A 17,139-nucleotide genomic window follows, 5' to 3' on the forward strand; every position below is an offset into this window, starting at 1 on the left:
CCGTGTATGAAATGTCTCTCCTGGATAACTTGTTATTAATTTGGAGGTACACTCTTAGATAGCTTACTGTCAATCTTGAAGGACCATATGGGAAGGAAGTCTTGTACGTATCTAGAAGGCTTGTTTGTTTATAAAGCTTTCAAATTGTCCGTACCAAAAGCGTATTTTTCAAGATGACGTGAATTATTGTTGTTGGTGATAAGTTGAATCATTTAAAGATATGTAAATGTGCCACGATAATTTTGGTGGACATTTCTAAATTTAAAGTCATTTTACAACTCAACCCATAAATAAACAGTCTTAGAAAGTGGGGCCCATTTTCTATTTGAAATACCTCATGTGACACAAATGAAGAAGTTTCCAGGCACAAAATGGCCTACACTTGAAAACTAGGGAGCTCGTTTCCAAGAGAACCCAAACGCAAAACGACAACAAATAGATCGTCGTATGAGCCTCGCCCAAAATGGATCCCATTAAATGTTGATACGTGGCAACATCTAATTGGTAAACCTCGATACATACCGTACACTGCTTCACACCTGAATCGAAAGAAATCATCTTTTCTAACATACGCCGAGGGCTCAGAGTCTTCCCAATCTGTATATATAACTCTCTCAGTCATCCTCGTCCGAATTTTCCCGAATTTATCTGCAAATTCTCAAGAATCTCCTCCTTCTGAAAGCCCTAGAGTGTTCGGGAACCCTAATTTCACTTAAGTTTTTCTGTTTCTTTAACAGATCAGTAAAGGGGTTACAGCCATGGTTGAATCAAAAATGGAGGAAATGCCTCTCTCAGCGCTATTCGATCAAGCTCGGAAAATCCATCAATTGGCTACGGAGTCCTGTGAAGCTGATCAGGTAAGTCTAAGGGCTTTTGGTATTTTTTTGAAGAATTTTACGTGGCTGATGGTTTGTTTGTTTTTGGTTCAGGAAATGGTGAGGAAGGGTTGTGAGGCTCTTGAAAAGTGCGAAGATATGGTAGGTACGCTTGGGTTGTTCTCTACTAACGAGACCAAGGAGGATATCAGCACCAATAATCTCAAATACATTCTGGTAACTTTGAATCTTACTGCGATTTTTGATTCATATCATGTTTCTTTTTGTGGGAATAGGTTTTGGAAAGTATTATAAATTTTTGGTTTTTTTTCATACTGGAGCAAGTATAAGATAAGGTGAATAAAAAGTAGGAAATTGGTGAAGAAATTGTATTTAAAAGTGTGGTCTTTTAATAAGGTGGCTTTACATGTGTGCTTGATTCTGATGTAATGGGGTGTTTAAGGACATAATTTATTTAGTTATAGGCAGCTACTTACTTGATTTTCAATTCTAGGTGCCATTTTATCTCGGGGAATTGACTGAAAAGGTCGAGGAAGATGATAGGATACGGATTCTTAAGACTTCCCAAGCAAAGTTGAAGGTGGATTTTTTCACTTTCTGAAAGATATCCTGTTGCTATTTATGTTTCCTACTTACTGTTTGTTAGATGTGTTTTGTGTGCTGTAATAATGACATGTTTAGAGTTGAATTGTTCTAGGAATTCATTACATTTTGCGAGACAATGGAACTTCTACCAGAAGAGGAGTTGGAAGCATCCACACAAAGAAACTCAGATTCCCATGTTGATCGAAGGGCCAGAAAGGTGTTTTTTTTTTTTCTTTTGGGAAGATTGAAAAGCTTGAATTTTGTTACATTCTCACTACTTGTCAAATTTCAAACACAAACATCTGTTTAGTTTTGTCGTTAACTTGTCTATTTTTTATTTTTTTTAATAGAGGCAAAACTTTTGCACTATTTCAAAAGAATAGAATGCAAAGAAACTAAGACCAAGATGGTCTTCATAATAAGGACCACGAGCTTGAAAGCAACCAAAAATAAAATAAAAGGAATCTTACAGTAAACAAGAGAAAACAGATAAATAAATCTATGATAGAAAAGCCTTTGAAACATTTAGATTTATAAACCCACTTTGTGATCAAAAACATTAGCTTGTCCCATAATCTTCTCTTCCATAAAAAAAAAAAAAAAATCTGCTATTTCTTCAGTCATACTGCCCAAAAAATTGCTAATATTGTTGCAGTGCACAAGATGTTTAAATTGCTAACTTGTCTGTACTTCTACTGCATTACTCTTTAACCATAAATTGGTTGAACTCAATGACTGGTATTGAAATGAGCTGATGGTCATACATCATTCTCATTCTAGATTGCTCGCTTTAAACGTCAAAGAGCTGCTGAATCTAAGTTGCTGGAAATTAAGGAGCGAAAAGAACGTCGTGGACGCTCTAGTAGAGCAGCTGCCCTTTCCACTCCTGTTGAGGCTGGCGAGGAAGATGTGCTGGATGATGATGGAGAAGAAGAGCGGGAGGTTAGCTTATTTCTCCTTATGTTGGTCTAAGGTGGCCATGATTGCTTCTTATGTCTATGGCTCCTCATATTTGACGAAAATCTGCTCTTTTTTTATTTATTTTTTTATTGTAGGCCTGGTTCACTACCATCTCTTTGGCTATCTGTAAGGTTCGTTCGTGGAACTAAATCTTTCATCATTTGGACTTTTTCCCTTTAAAACTTATTATTTATATTCTTTCATCCCAACATTTAATTTAGTTTTGTATTGTTATCAACTTCAGGCTTTGGATTTGTTGGAAATGCTAAAGAAAGAGGAAGAGATGCTATCAGCAATGAAGGAAAAACAGGAAAAGGTACTAATCTTCTTAATCTGAGAATGCTGATGATGATGTTATTTTTTATGATTACATAATAAGTTGTATCTAAAACATTTAAGAATCCTTACACCATTGGTAACTTTTTCCTTTTTTAGAATTAGTACTAGGGTATCTATCATGGACATTTTAAGAAGCATTTCTTTTGTAAGCTTAATTGTGGTGGATTAACTTCTCCTTTGGTAGACCAGTTGAGCAGATTAGTTTGCAAATTTGTTGCTTACTTTCTGAGAAATTGTCTGATCCATTTCTTTAACACGTACTATAGGAGGGTGATACGCAATTTTTTCGGGATCTTCTTGATGACCGGACCAGAAGAGCTGAGACCTGGCATCGTGATGCCTCAGTTCGAGCACAGTACACTAAACCAGCACCACCTATCACATGTGCTACCTTTGCACAAGATGTTCTAGAAGGAAGAGCAAAGGTCTCTCAAGCACATGAGCATAAACACCAGCCCATGATATTTGGACCACAGAGTGTTATTAGTGGAAGCTTTTCAAGTGAAAGAGAAAGGATGACAGCACAGGTTTTCCAACCGGGTTTCAGGTAAATTTCTGTACTGCGATTAATAAAACATTTTACATGTTAAGCATTATTACTGTTTTGGCAATTGGATTTGTTTGATTACTTTAGACACCTTACTTGTAATGCTAATATCTCTTTGCTAAAAGGATGCCAACCATGAGCATAGAAGAAGCTGGTTTGACAGAGATGGAGATAATGAACAATTGGCAGGAGATGAATACTAAACTCATGGAAGAAGCCAATTCTTCATGGTACAAGGACAATAAGATAACTGGTCCTAGGAAAGATGATGAAGATGAAGACGAAGATGATGAGGCTGCCCAAGATAAAGCAAGGGCATTTGATGACTGGAAAGATGATAATCCCCGGGGCGCAGGGAACAAGAAGCTCACCCCATGTGGGTAAAAATTGAGACACAAGAATAATGTAATCTGTTCCTTTTGGGGGGAATAACACAGATTCTATTCCAAGAAGCTTAGTAATTTCATCTTTTACTTAATCTAATTATTGAGTAAATTTCAAAATTTTGTAATAGTGTGGTTTCCTTTTAGATTCAACTAATGTACAATGCCAACTAGATGTTGAATATAATAATTACTTGATTATAAAGAGCTTTTTTTAAAGTGAAAATGTGGATTACATTTGTTAAGGGAGAGTGGTTTCTACATCTTGAGATCCACATTAATAACACAATAATTTAAGGGCTTATTTTACAAATGCACAGACAACAAAAATTATAAAAATACACTTTCATAAAATTTTACAAATTTTTACGATTTTTTTGATTTTATTTACAAAAAATATGGTCATTTTATATTGTACTCTTGTTAATTTGCTGTTGATTGTATGTTATTTTTTGTTGTTGTTTTGATATTATTTTCATGTTAATTTTATATAATTTTCTTGTTTTTATAAAAAACCGTAAAAATGTAAAATAAATTCTTTAAACGTAAAAATATAATTTTTTTACAAAAAAAAAAATAATACCTTATGTAATTATTTCATAATTTAAAACCCTTCATCTTTAAGTTTGTGACTCTAAACACTACTCTAACTGGAATTTAAGACAAATATAAAGTCTAATAACAGAATTAGATGAAAATTACAATTTTAGGTACTTAGTTACTAAAAAAGTTATCAAGTTTTTAGCACTTACAAATTCAAAACTTAAAGTACTAATATCAGAAATGGGTCACTAGTAATAAATGCGTCCAATTGATATTATCAAATAAAATTAACTCTTTCCACATCAAACATTTGAAAGATAAACAGGAAAGTTTAGTCCCAATGTCAAAAATCCAATGGCATACTTGGCTCAACAACACAAAATATGGACATTCCCATTTTCCAATCATTGTAAAACAACATTTTACAGTAGCTTTTTTGTAACCACAAAGGTCATAAGAGCAGTTAGTCTAATGACAAAGTTTAAATAGCAGAATCACTAATCAAAAGAAGATGAATCAAAATTATGGTAACGACTTAACTACCTAAGCATCAAGGGCAACACTTAGTCTGTTTTATGCAGCAGCTGGATTTATGATCAACAAAAAGTATTGCCTACTTCAGCCATTACCAGGATCGGTTTTACTCGTGTAACACCATTTTTTTCTCATCGCCTTGTGGCTCAACCGACATAAGGTGGGTCAACGGTGGCCCATTCGAAGACCTGCTCGTATTGTTCCGCAGCAGTTTCCCATGTGAAGTCCTTCTGCATACCTCTTTTTATCAATCCATCCCAAGAAGACTTGTGCTCTCTGTAAGTCCGAATAGCCGTTCTTAATGCCTGCCAATGATTAACAAATAAGCAACATTTCTTCTCAACCATTTTAACACTCTCAAGTAAAATGTTAATAACGGTTATTTAAGCATAATAAAATAACATACCGCCAACATCTCATCTTTGGCTAGTGGAGAAAATGTCCACCTGTAAATACAATTCAGTATGGTTGTAAATAAGAATCCAAGAAGCAAAAGTTATTGGTAATTTTTTCTTTATTTAATACAAAGCCTTTTGCTTTCTAGGTATTATCATGTATGAAATAGGGATGTGCATCAATTGATCCAATCAGAACCGACCGATTCAATTACAATCGACCGTCAAACATTGGATATTATTTTTAAATATCCAATTAGATCGAATCGGATGGTAGATGGGATGTCCAAAAATCTAATACATCCAACATCCAATCGAACTAATTAGTATTTTCCTTTAGTTTGAATGAATTATTAGATTTTATATTATTATACATAAAATTTATATGTATATATGAAAATTAACATTAAAACTTTATTCTTCTTTTCTTGAATTGGATGGATTCAGTCCAATCCAATACATACTGAACTTAAAATATTAGATGAATCCGATCTGATCCAAAATATACTAAGTTTGAAATATTGGATAAACCCAAATTAAATCAATAAATATATATGAAATACATCCAATGGACAGAACCGATCCAATCCAACATCCAATGGATGTTGGATCGATCGGATGACTGAAATTAATTGGATCGGATCAGATGTTAAAATTTAACATCCCATATATAATTGGATCAGATCTGGATAGACCTAAAAACATTGGATGTGGTCCAATGAACATGCCTATATGAAAGTATAGGAGTTTAAGGGAAATTATGTACCCTGTGCCTTCTCCCCCATCCGGAGTATATGGATTGAAAGTCTCAACAGTATCCTGAAGCAAAATAAATAGTATGAAAAAAAATATCACCAAGAAGAACAAAACACTTAGCTAAATTGTTAAATGCTTAATGGACTTACTCTAAGCCCTCCGGTGCCATGAACTACCGGGATAGTTCCATATCTCATCGCATACAATTGATTCAAGCCACAGGGCTCAAATCTCGAAGGCATCAGCAGTATATCACAGCTGGGCAACCAGATCAAGAATCAGTCAGTCCCATGAACATATTTCATTATGTTTAAATAGTGAAATAAAGAGTCACATCCCAAGTTTTGTGAATCTATAAAATATGGCAACCGAGTTGCAATCTAAATTAGTGAATCTCGCGAATTTTTTTCATGGAAATGTTGCATTTGGGCAAATTGAAAGACAACTACTTATTTTCCACTCAACAGTGCTTGTAAAAGAATTTCTGTTGGATTATACTTGGGACATGTAATAGTACTCAAAAACAGAAATGAAAATTACCCTGCAGTTATCCTATGTGAAATCGGGACATTAAATCCAACCCAACCCCGAAATTTGTCATTATAAGATGATTCTGCTTCCCTCATCCATTCTTCATACAGTGAATTTCCAGAACCCAGCATAACCTGCATGTTAGTGAGAAAGAGAATAAGGAGTTTTTTAGATTCATAAAAACTTTCATGACAACAATTTGTGAAGCAACTCGAGTGATCTTCACTTGTTGATAAAATACTATCTATCGATATATGAATGGAAGCACAAAAAGTAGAGTGTAATCAAGATGGTTCTTCTCCTTGTTCAAACAAAGTAAAGTGGTTCTCCAATAAAACCTTTCCCCTTCCCAAAGAAAAAAAAAATTAAGAACTTACGAATTGTACATCGTCCTGCATGAGCTCTGGAATAGCTTGCTGAATCACGTCTATACCTTTTTGGTAATCCAATCTCCCAATGAATCCAATCTACATAAATCGAAACCAAATGGATAATGGGATGCAATCGCATTCTCCAGCTACCACCAGTCATGGGTTTAGTAGGAATTCGTTTCTTACCAATGGACAATCAGGCCTAACAGGAAGACCTAACTCCTTCTGCAAAGCAACCTTGCATTGGACCTACACATCACTAACGCGAGACGGTGTAAGATTTCTGTTTTGCAACAATACTATCTTTTTTCCTTTCAAAACAAAAGAATTTTGCTACCTTGCCAGAAAGATCCTCAGCGGAATAATGGTTTGGGATGTGGCGATCTGTAGACGGGTTCCAATCAACATCATCAATTCCATTTGTGATACCTATTAATGTAAAAGGAAAAAACAAAAACCATTAACTTTTCATAACATTCATAAACTTGTATCAGTCATTTTTCTAAGCATGCCACTCATCTACAACTAATTTCAACAGATATACCGTTAAGAACACTCTTTCGGCTGCTTAACAGATCTTGTAGACCATAGCCACCTTCAACAGTAGTGATCTCCCAAGCATATCCCTGTAAAATTATAACGAAATATTAAAAGAAATGCAGCTACTTAAGTATGAAGTAACACACAAATAGTTCTCTATTCAATTGAAAATTTGTACCATGTTACATAAAAGAGTATTAGATTTCGATCACCTTTTCGCAATTAGAGCATCAAACAATGAAATCCATTAAATGCGTGTTTCTAGTTTTTGCAGTCAATGATAATAATAATCGAAATATCATTTCAGTGGAGGAAAAGAAACCTTGCTGACTGTCAGTATCCGATCAGATGTCACAACTGCACCCTTTAGAATGTTGACAGCTTCACCAGTGTCGAGAGCATGGGTCCTTGCCCATTCTGGAAACACCCATCCCAATGCCCCATACCACTCCGCAGGAAGTCCCAAATTCTTGTATGTTATTGCAGGTTCGACTCCCTGACGTAAGAGAAAAATAAAAGGAACACAATCACGCTTGCACAAGACATAAACAGCTTCATTATCACAAGGTCAATTTCATGAATTATAATCTATCTAGCTTCAGACATCACATTCTGCTTTCCTTTTAAGTGTAGTTATCAAATTAATCGAACAAAACCTTTTTGCTCTCATCACATGAATTAAAAATGAAGTTGAAGGTTTTCCACCCATGATTAGAAGTTGGTCTCACTATTCCAGCAGAAGCAGTTAAGCCTTTGTTTATCAGAAGTATACTATCGATCACCAGATGAACCTCTACCCTTAGTCTCTTCTGGTTTAAGAACCTTCTTTTATTTAATCTCATACTAATGATGCAGAAAAGCATGTAATGTTCTGAGTTCTGACATTTTCATGTATTTTGAGTTTTAAAAAATTTTAATAATAAGAAGAAGAAACAATTCACCTGATGTGCCAGGTTATGGATTACGAGAATACTCCGAGCATCCTTGTAAACTCCATATGGTCTATATTTTGCTGCCAAAAGCCTACACACCAGAATTCAAGTAATGGTTAACACTCCACCAAAGGCTAATTTTATTGAGTCACAAATTAATCTTAAGGGAATAGAGTGCTCCTTGAAACACATTACTTACACATTCAGTAAGAAGTAGATGTAAAAATTGCAAAATTAATAAAAACATACACTGGAACAAGTCCTGCATGCCAGTCATTAACAAGGAAAATACTTTTCTCCCCGTAGGTGAAACCTCCCAATGGAATCACCAATGGAGCTTCACATGCTGCATGGCAAAGTAAAGTGAACCGAAACTGTAAAACCAAATCAGAATACAGCTCGTTGTTAATGGTGAACAAAACAGTATTTTTGCCTACTAAGCTAAAGATAATAACAATAAGCATACCTGGTTATCACCAAAAGCACCATAAACATCTCCATAAGGATTTCCAGGTCTGTGATATGCTGGATGATCCACAAACACCTGAAGCAAGGAAGGAAAGAGTTCGTCGTGATAAAACACAATCTCCCAAAACAAACAAAGAAACAGCTTTGATCTAAATAAATCAGAGTTCTTACCCAGTCAACACCTTCCTTGTACTCATGGAAAAAACCAACTTCTTGCACTCCTTCAAAGCATAATACATTAGCACGAGCACCAGTATCGACAGCACCATCAAAGTTCTTGTCTGCAGCAGTACCATTTTGATATCTAGGAGAGACAACCATGACACGGTGGCCACGAGAAGCAAGTACAATAGGCAAAGAACCACAAACATCTCCTAAGCCACCTGTCTTTGAATAAGGAGCTGCTTCAGCAGTAACAAAGACAATATTGTAGGTTGTTTTGGTATGTGGTTTCTCCACTCCATCAATGTCCTCAGCTTGTTTTATTTCATCAGAAATCGCATTTGCAAGGGAGTCATCTACAGTCAATTATTGAGCTTGTTAACATAACTTGGTCACACAATTTAATAAACTAAGTGGACAAGTTATCAATACTTAAGTTGGCAACAGTAGACATGGTAGACCACATGGAACATATCCTAATAACATTATTGCAAAGAAAGCCTTCACTGTCCTTAATTATCATATGTGCCACAACCTATTAAGAAAAAGAATCTTTTATTGAACATTTTGTTTTACTCTTTTGCAATTTAATAATCTGGGTCTGCTTACAACTGTAAATTATAGGTTTAAACTTTCAACACAACCAAAAAAGCCAAATACTTGTTCAACAAAACTAATCATAATTTGTCAAAAGCCTAATCTATTCCATTTTCAACAGTTCTTTTTACAATATTTTATTACATAACAAACTAAAGCACCCTTGACCAAACAAAGTACACTATATATATACATAAATATATAAAAATCTTCCCAAGAAAAGAAAGTTTTTTTCTTTATTGTATTTGGAAATTGGAAATTGGAAATGTATTATACAAAGTTGAAAACATGAAAAAATCTCAAAATACATAAACAAACACAGAAACATACCAGAATGAGGGATCAAATTAAACCCAACAACAGAGCCAGAATCATCTCTCTCTGCACCCAAAATGAGACCTTTTTCACGATCAATCCTCCGAGTCCGACCACCACCATCATCATCATTATGATCTCGTGAAGTAGAAGCACCAGCTCCTCCAAAACCCAATCTACTTTCATCGCTTCCACCTAAAACCGAACCAGTAAGCTTCACACACAATCCTCCGCCATTACTATTATTGTTCCTTCTTCTTCTCCTCCTCGTTGTTGTTGTAACACCCACTTGTCTACCTGCTCTGCCATTATCGAGCTTAGATGTAACTGAGTTGGAGAACGAGTTGCATGGTGGGATATGGATGATACCACCCAGAACTCGTAGAGACTCCATTAGAGAACAAAACTAGAGAGAGAGAGCCTCAGAAATGGAGATAGAAAGTGAGTGACCAATTCACGAAAGGGATCATCAATTTTTTCCAATTTATTTATTTAATTTAAATAATTTTTATTTTTTATTTAAATAAAAAAATTAGAAAATAGAAATATCTAAGGAGATTTATGACAAAAATGGAAATTTTTTAAGGGGTGTTTTATTTGCACCCCACCAAATTATAAAAATACTTTATTATTAAAAAAAAATATATAAATTTAAATAATTTTTAAAAATTACTCTTGATATTTTTTTAAAATTTTTTTTTCATATTATTTTATGTTAATTTTAATACTTATTTTGATTTGATTTTCATAATTTTTTCAAACTCATGTATATATTTTTTTTTATTTTTTACTAAGAAAATTTCATAAAAGTTTTTATTTTAATTTTTTTGTCATAATATTTAAAATATAATTTAATTTTATTTGATATGTATATTTTTTAAGTTTATGAATTGGAAGAAAAAAGTTGAAAAAATTTAATATAACCAAAGATATAATTTTATATTAAATTAAAATTATTAAAATGGGTATGTTTAACAAATTTTGAAGTGTAAATAAAATTTTTCTTTTTTAATTTCTTTTTTTTTTTTACACCTGTAAATTTTTGTACCTTTTATTATTTTGGTGCAAGATCCAGAAAAGGTGCCGAAAACGAAACTGGGGGATTGTCAGCGGTACGATCCACGGTAAGTAAGATGAGGAGAACAATGGAGACTTGCCACGTGTTGTTTTGTTAACGATTTTTGAGACAGTTATTCATGAGGTGGCGGGATTTTATAGGGGAGGGGATTAGCGATTCATAGTTGTCCACGTGTCGATTTGATAGAGTGACATGTGGATAATTCATGTGAGGAATGGAGGCGCGTGAAGTGAAAGTACTAGAAAGAAACCAAAGGTGTTGTGTGGGTCCCACTCTCATCACGTGGCACCGTGAGGGGTTTTGTTATTTTCTGGCCCTACTTTTTTTTCTTTTTTCTTTTTTCAATTTTTGGTACCGTTAGCAAAATAAGTAAATTATTATTTCAATATAAAATACTGATAAATTAATTAAGAAAAGTAACAAAGTAATTATACGATTAAAAAAAAATAACTTTTTTATTTTTACACTTCAAAACAAAACAGTTTTTTTTTTTTTTAATTTTTACGAAATTCTACATAGAAATCCCTATTGCAACTAGAGCTCCAACTTAACTAGCGCAGCAATCACTTTAGAAACTCAAACCGTAAATTTAAAAAAAAAATAGCATAAGGTTAATTTTCTTGTTATTTTATAATTAAATTATAACTGTTGTGAGATTAATTTTTCGTTATTTTTTAATTGTTTTTTTTTTACAATTTTTTCATTTTTTGTTGAGAAAAAAAAAATCATATTTTTAGAATTTAGTTACTTTAAAATTGTATTTTCAAAAAATTAAATTTGTTAAACCGTAAATAAAAAAGTTAGATTGTGAAATTGCAAATAAAATATAAAGAAAGTATATATATTTTTGAAAATTTTCAATTTTTATTATTATTTTTGATTAGTAGGAAAGAAAAAAAAATAAGGTCCCAAAACAATATTGTCAAAACAAATAAGTTAAAAGAAAGAAAAAGATAAATATCAAATATAATGAAAATTTCAAAAAATAAAAAACAAATGTAATGACAAACACAATTCATACATATCATTCTCACTCCCAATCTCAATCTCAATCTCAAGCTCATACATAAAAATAGAATGGAAACTTGGCAACGCAATTAATTATTAGAGATTTTTATAAAGATGAAGATATGTGTACCAACTCTCGAAAAAGAATATTATATTGTATACTCATTTTATTTTACTTATTTTAATTTTTACTTTTATTTTTCTACTTTTATAAGTGACCCGTTAAATTATGTAAATTATATGCTAGAATTAAGAAAGGAATCGTCATTAATTTCAGCGATTTTACCTAAGAAAACAACCAAAAGCAATTGGACTTTTTCAAATTCATAAAAAAAATGTAAAAAAACTATTACAAAACTAAAATTTAACTAAAAATCCAATTTAATTTACATAAAACTAATATCCTGACTTTAATTTTCAGATCCATAAAATGAAGATCTCAAAAAGTTAAGCTGAAGTTCCCAAACAATCTAACTCAGGTGTAATCTAAAAAAAAATTACATCAATACCACAGTAAAATATTTATCTTGGTATATTTTCATTATTTTTTAAATTTATAATTGTAAATTTATTCATATTAAATCATAAAGATACCTATAGATGGAGTTACTTACATTAAAAAAAAAAAAAATTGTTCTAATTGTTAATCAAATACAAATATTAAAACTAAACTTTCTTCTTCCAATAAAAGATTTTAAATACCTTATATAAGTTAATGTGTACAAAACTAAACAAAATTAATTAAATATACACATTGGCTACTTTTATTATTAGATTTAAATTAAGAGAGGACATATAGACCCATACTTGTTCAAGTTATTCTCTAACATTGATTTATCTTAATAAAATGTTCTAGCTTTCAAAAAAAAAAAAACAAAATTAATTAAGTATACACACTTCGTATATGAAATAAAAGATATATATACACACATATATAACCAAATGGTGATGATAAAGTGGTTTGTTTGGATTAAAGATTATTAAAACAAATAAGTTAAAAAGAAAAAAGATAAATATCAAACAAAGTTCATATCATTCTCAATCTCACAACAACAACAACAACATAGAAGCTTGGAAACGCAATTAATTATAATCAATCAAAATCTTGTCTCCAACCATGGTGACGATGATGATGATTGTTATGAACATTCAAAGGTATCCCCCAATCTTCACCACCACCACCACCACCACTTGGTGAATCTGGGCCACAGCCTACGGCCCGTCTTCCATTCGAATATAAAAGCCCATTATTCTTTGGGCTTGGTGTTCTAGCCAAAAACGTCGTCGTTCCACCACCCGAGCTCGACGAATCAACACCAGAACCCAATCCTCTCCTTGTCGACGGATTCCACTGAGGCGTAGCTGGGCTTCGCTGCTTCACACTTCCTGGGCCTTGGTATCGGGCCTTAGCTTTAGCGGACTGGGTCGGGGCCATGTAACTCGGAACATTATTTGGGCTTCCTTGACGGACTTGTCGAGTCGAATAAGAGCTAGAATCGAGAAAGTCCAGGCCCATATTGTTGATATGGTCCGACCTTGAAGCTCCTGCCACGTCCATTTCGACTGTCTTCTCCGACGCGGCGTCGCCGTCGCTGAGAGTGGTGGCAGTGGTGGCCAGATTGGCGTATGAGGTTTCTCTTAATGGGTCGGAGCGGCGTCCGTTGCCGGTGTAGGGTTGCGATGACATCCAACGCTCTAGCCAGTTCCAACCCCATTGGGCCTTGTCTCGTGGATCCGTTTGGAGCCCAAATTCGTTGCTGTCTGTTATGGTTTGTAGAAGTTGTTGCTGATGTTGTTGTTGTTGCTGAAATTTTAACAAAAAAAGAAAAATATATTATTGATTTTTATACTTAAACTTTATTTCTTAATTTATGTTGGGCAAGCTTAATTTAAATTATTACGGTTTGTTTTGATCAAAATTTAGGTTCAAGAATAGTTTAGTAATGATTAAAAGGTTGCTTAAAGTTGTAAAATGTAAGAAATGAATGTTTTGATATTAATCAAAAGAGAAAAAGTGAAATACAAACCGAATTAAGCTAACACAACCCAACAAACCAATCAAACCACTAAGTGTGCATTTGGAAAGATAAGAATTTGGATGTCATTGACTCATTAGAGGTAATTATTCCAATTACACGCTCCAATTCACAGAGCCCGTAAAAATTGAGTGTAATTACTAAAAAATATTTTATTTTAAATATTAAATACTAAAAAAAAATATAATTTTCCTATATAAATACTAATTATTTTCACAAACAAAATATTTGGAAATTATATCTAATTAGTAATTACCACATGTTCAAACACTTTATATCAATTACTAGATAATTACACTAGTAATTACATATACTTCCAAATAAAATTCTTACTTTTCTATAATGGTTGGCATCATACTTTGGTTTGAAAATTTGAATGGTTACTATATGGGAGAAACAAAATACATATAGTAACTATTAAGTAAAAGCATAGATGAGTAGTAGTAACTATTAAGTAAAGGTGACACTGACCTGGTAAGCAAAAGCATAAGCAAGAGCTCTTTCCTTTTTCATAACAGGATCATGTCTCAATGATTGATTATCTTTGACTTTTTCTGAACTTCTATGCCTATGATGTCTTCCCTTACTTTCATTCTTCTTCAAAGGACTTTTAAGCTTTTGTGACTCAGTTACTCCTGATGATCTTCTTCCCAACTCCTCTTCCTCTTCCTCTTCCTCATCCTCCTTAATCACCAACTTTTCATGAGTCAACTGAAGTCTACGAGCTCTCACTCTTGCTTGGACTCTAACCAAAGCTTGCATACATCTCATTGTCATTTGTGCTTGTTTTCTCACATTGTGGCCTCTCACCAATGCTTGAAGCCTCACTAATCCCTTCAATGCTCTCAAAGCCCGTCTTGACTGCAAATGAGTTGATCAAAATATCAGAAATGCAAAAGGGTCACCAATAGTAACTAACACCTTCTAAAAAACAGAGCAAATTAAGGGGTGGTGGGGTCTTACTAAATAGCCTCTATAATATGATTGTATAAGAATTGCAGCCTTTTCTTCCCTTGACTGGCGTCCATAGCCAGCAAGGCGAACTACTTTAGCAGCGGCTTGTGCTGCTGCGACCGCTGCTTCAGCGGCCACAGCAGTAGCCACAGCTACAGCAATAGCATGGTTTCGGTCTTGTGATTGTGGAGTTGAGGAACCACTCTCATCATTTGTACCATCATGGGAACTCTCAGCAGGAAAATGTTCAAAGGACACAACTTCTGGAACTTCATGCTCTCGTTTCTCCACATTGATCTCCTTAAATTATGAAGTAATTAGTAATAAATATTAAGATTTAGAAGAAAAGTAACATGGGGTTTTCCAATTATGGATGATTGAAATCTAGTAGAAGCAGAGCACATGAGAGATGAAAATGAAAGACTATGATGGCTTAGGTGGAGTGATAACAATGTTTCACAAGACTTTGCAGCATTATATGGGTCATGTTGGAGGGGGACCAAGTCACCAATGTCACCTTTTTTATTTATGGTTATAAATGGGGGCCTAAAGGGTAGAGCTCACCTTTAATATTTTTACACCAGAAACAAAACCCATATCATATGATACTTTCCCAATACTTTTTGTTTTTTATTATTATTATTATTTTATATCTCTTATTTCGACAAAAAGGAAAAATCAACTAACCCATATAACCATATAACATTTTAAGCCAAATTATTGAACTATGCTCATTACACATAATCTTTTTTTGATATGATCTTGTAATTAATATATTGATTAATATGTGATTATATTTAAAAACGTATTCATATAATTACGCCAAATTATTGATATAATTACACCAAGAAAATGAAATATAATGATGAAATCATATCTCTGTTTTTACTTAGATTACATTGAAAATAAACAAATTTGTAACTTTATATTAAAAAAAATGAAAAAATGAAATAAAATTGATCAAATTACCTTTTTTTCTGGCAAATCTTTGGAAGAATGTTTAAACACTTTCTTCACAGATGAGAACCAACCATTTCCTTTCTTCCCCATTTCAGATCAGAAGATCGGCTTCTTATACACACAACATCACCAAAATCACCCCATCAAAACACAAAATATACATTTCAAACTCATATATATATAATTATATAAGAATAAGCAAAAAAAACATATTTAGTCAACTAAAAGTCTCCATTACATAATTACCCAGAAAACTTAAAACAGAAACCCAAATATGGGAATCGGTCAATAACAAATAATAATAATAATAAAAGAAAAACTCCTTTAAATACGATTCAAAATCTATATAAATATGTATACATTTTCTTAATTACATGACATGTAAATTCTGAACAAAACACTAATTAGTACATATATAAAAGATGAAATAAGAATCAAACCTGAGAAGTATGTATGTATATATGGATGAACTGGGTCAATTTGTTATAGCTTAAACATTCATTTTTTACATACATTTTCAAAAATGGTAGAAAGAACTACTCATATGGAGTTGTAGAGAGAGAAAGAAGAGAGAGAGAGAGAGAGAAGTGTTTGTGTGTTTGTATAGTTTTTAGTGTGTGAGAGGAGTAACTAAGCAACTGCTAGCGCGCGTAATCGCCGTTAGTATTTAACGATTTCACGGGCGGTTATGATGCCCTCCATTACAAGGTACAATTGTCCTAACCAACCATTATCTGCCACGTCATTTATCTTCCTATTTTATTATTTATTTTTTTACTCTCCCGTGATTATATTTTTTCTTTCTAATTTGTATAAAAAATCAAATTAGGAAGGAAAGTCTTTTAACATTTACAATTATTACGATCTTAATCAAAAAAAATATGGTAGTAAAATTATTTTATTTTATGATTTTGTTACAGTTTTATTATTTTTTAGTCATTAAGTATCAATTTAAAAACACGCGGCGGCATATTATTAGATTATGTATTAAATAAACTAAAAAAATATGTCGCCCCGTGTTTTTGAGCTAATATTTAAAAGTACGACTGAAACAAAATTGTAAGATAAGATACTTTTACCACTATTTTTTTTTATTAAGATCATATGGTAACAATTATAAATGTTAAGGAGTTTCGTCACAAATATCTTAATTATAAATAATTTTTTTAGTTTAATTTTTTTCATTATCGTGTACGTAGTAGTTATTTAATACATATTACAAAATTTTGATAAATTTGAAAAAAATTTAACAATATTCAATTGCACGCGTGAATATTTTATTTTATACAGGTATAAAAAAATATTTTTT

At 32.7% G+C, this 17,139-nt stretch overlaps 3 protein-coding genes across 6 annotated transcripts; 1 reads left to right on the forward strand and 2 right to left on the reverse strand.

Annotated features, from left to right (window-relative positions):
* The first annotated feature begins 356 nt into the window (after window positions 1-356).
* LOC115716427 (PP2A regulatory subunit TAP46) lies at window positions 357-3,876 on the forward strand. Its single transcript, XM_030645215.2, has 9 exons — window positions 357-857; window positions 930-1,052; window positions 1,330-1,416; window positions 1,534-1,638; window positions 2,202-2,363; window positions 2,477-2,512; window positions 2,626-2,697; window positions 2,987-3,267; window positions 3,393-3,876. Exons 1-9 carry the CDS (start codon window positions 759-761, stop codon window positions 3,649-3,651), a joined length of 1,224 nt encoding a protein of 407 aa, XP_030501075.1. The 5' UTR covers window positions 357-758; the 3' UTR covers window positions 3,652-3,876.
* A 680-nt stretch (window positions 3,877-4,556) lies between these two features.
* On the reverse strand, window positions 4,557-10,310 carry LOC115716397 (starch synthase 1, chloroplastic/amyloplastic). The gene is made up of 15 exons (XM_030645183.2): window positions 9,810-10,310; window positions 8,892-9,238; window positions 8,719-8,796; window positions 8,502-8,626; window positions 8,262-8,343; window positions 7,643-7,816; window positions 7,325-7,406; window positions 7,118-7,209; window positions 6,967-7,029; window positions 6,787-6,876; window positions 6,419-6,543; window positions 6,028-6,136; window positions 5,889-5,941; window positions 5,134-5,173; window positions 4,557-5,032 (listed from the first exon to the last, which is right to left on the reverse strand). Exons 1-15 carry the CDS (start codon window positions 10,186-10,188, stop codon window positions 4,874-4,876), a joined length of 1,998 nt encoding a protein of 665 aa, XP_030501043.2. The 5' UTR covers window positions 10,189-10,310; the 3' UTR covers window positions 4,557-4,873.
* Window positions 10,311-12,826: 2,516 nt separating this feature from the next.
* Window positions 12,827-16,484, reverse strand: LOC115716007 (protein IQ-DOMAIN 21). 4 transcript variants are annotated; one of them, XM_030644695.2, is made up of 5 exons: window positions 16,271-16,484; window positions 15,840-15,941; window positions 14,880-15,170; window positions 14,388-14,777; window positions 12,827-13,684 (listed from the first exon to the last, which is right to left on the reverse strand). In XM_030644695.2, exons 2-5 carry the CDS (start codon window positions 15,918-15,920, stop codon window positions 12,974-12,976), a joined length of 1,473 nt encoding a protein of 490 aa, XP_030500555.2. In that variant the 5' UTR covers window positions 15,921-15,941; window positions 16,271-16,484; the 3' UTR covers window positions 12,827-12,973. The 4 variants fall into 4 exon arrangements, with proteins under 4 accessions (XP_030500555.2, XP_030500556.2, XP_030500554.2 ...); XM_030644696.2 differs by having other exon boundaries at window positions 14,880-15,167; window positions 15,840-15,938; window positions 16,271-16,473; XM_030644694.2 differs by having other exon boundaries at window positions 15,840-15,938; window positions 16,271-16,472.
* Window positions 16,485-17,139: the final 655 nt, after the last annotated feature.

This window comes from Cannabis sativa, chromosome 5, assembly GCF_029168945.1.
Source record: "Cannabis sativa cultivar Pink pepper isolate KNU-18-1 chromosome 5, ASM2916894v1, whole genome shotgun sequence".
Taxonomy (NCBI): Eukaryota; Viridiplantae; Streptophyta; class Magnoliopsida; order Rosales; family Cannabaceae; genus Cannabis; species Cannabis sativa.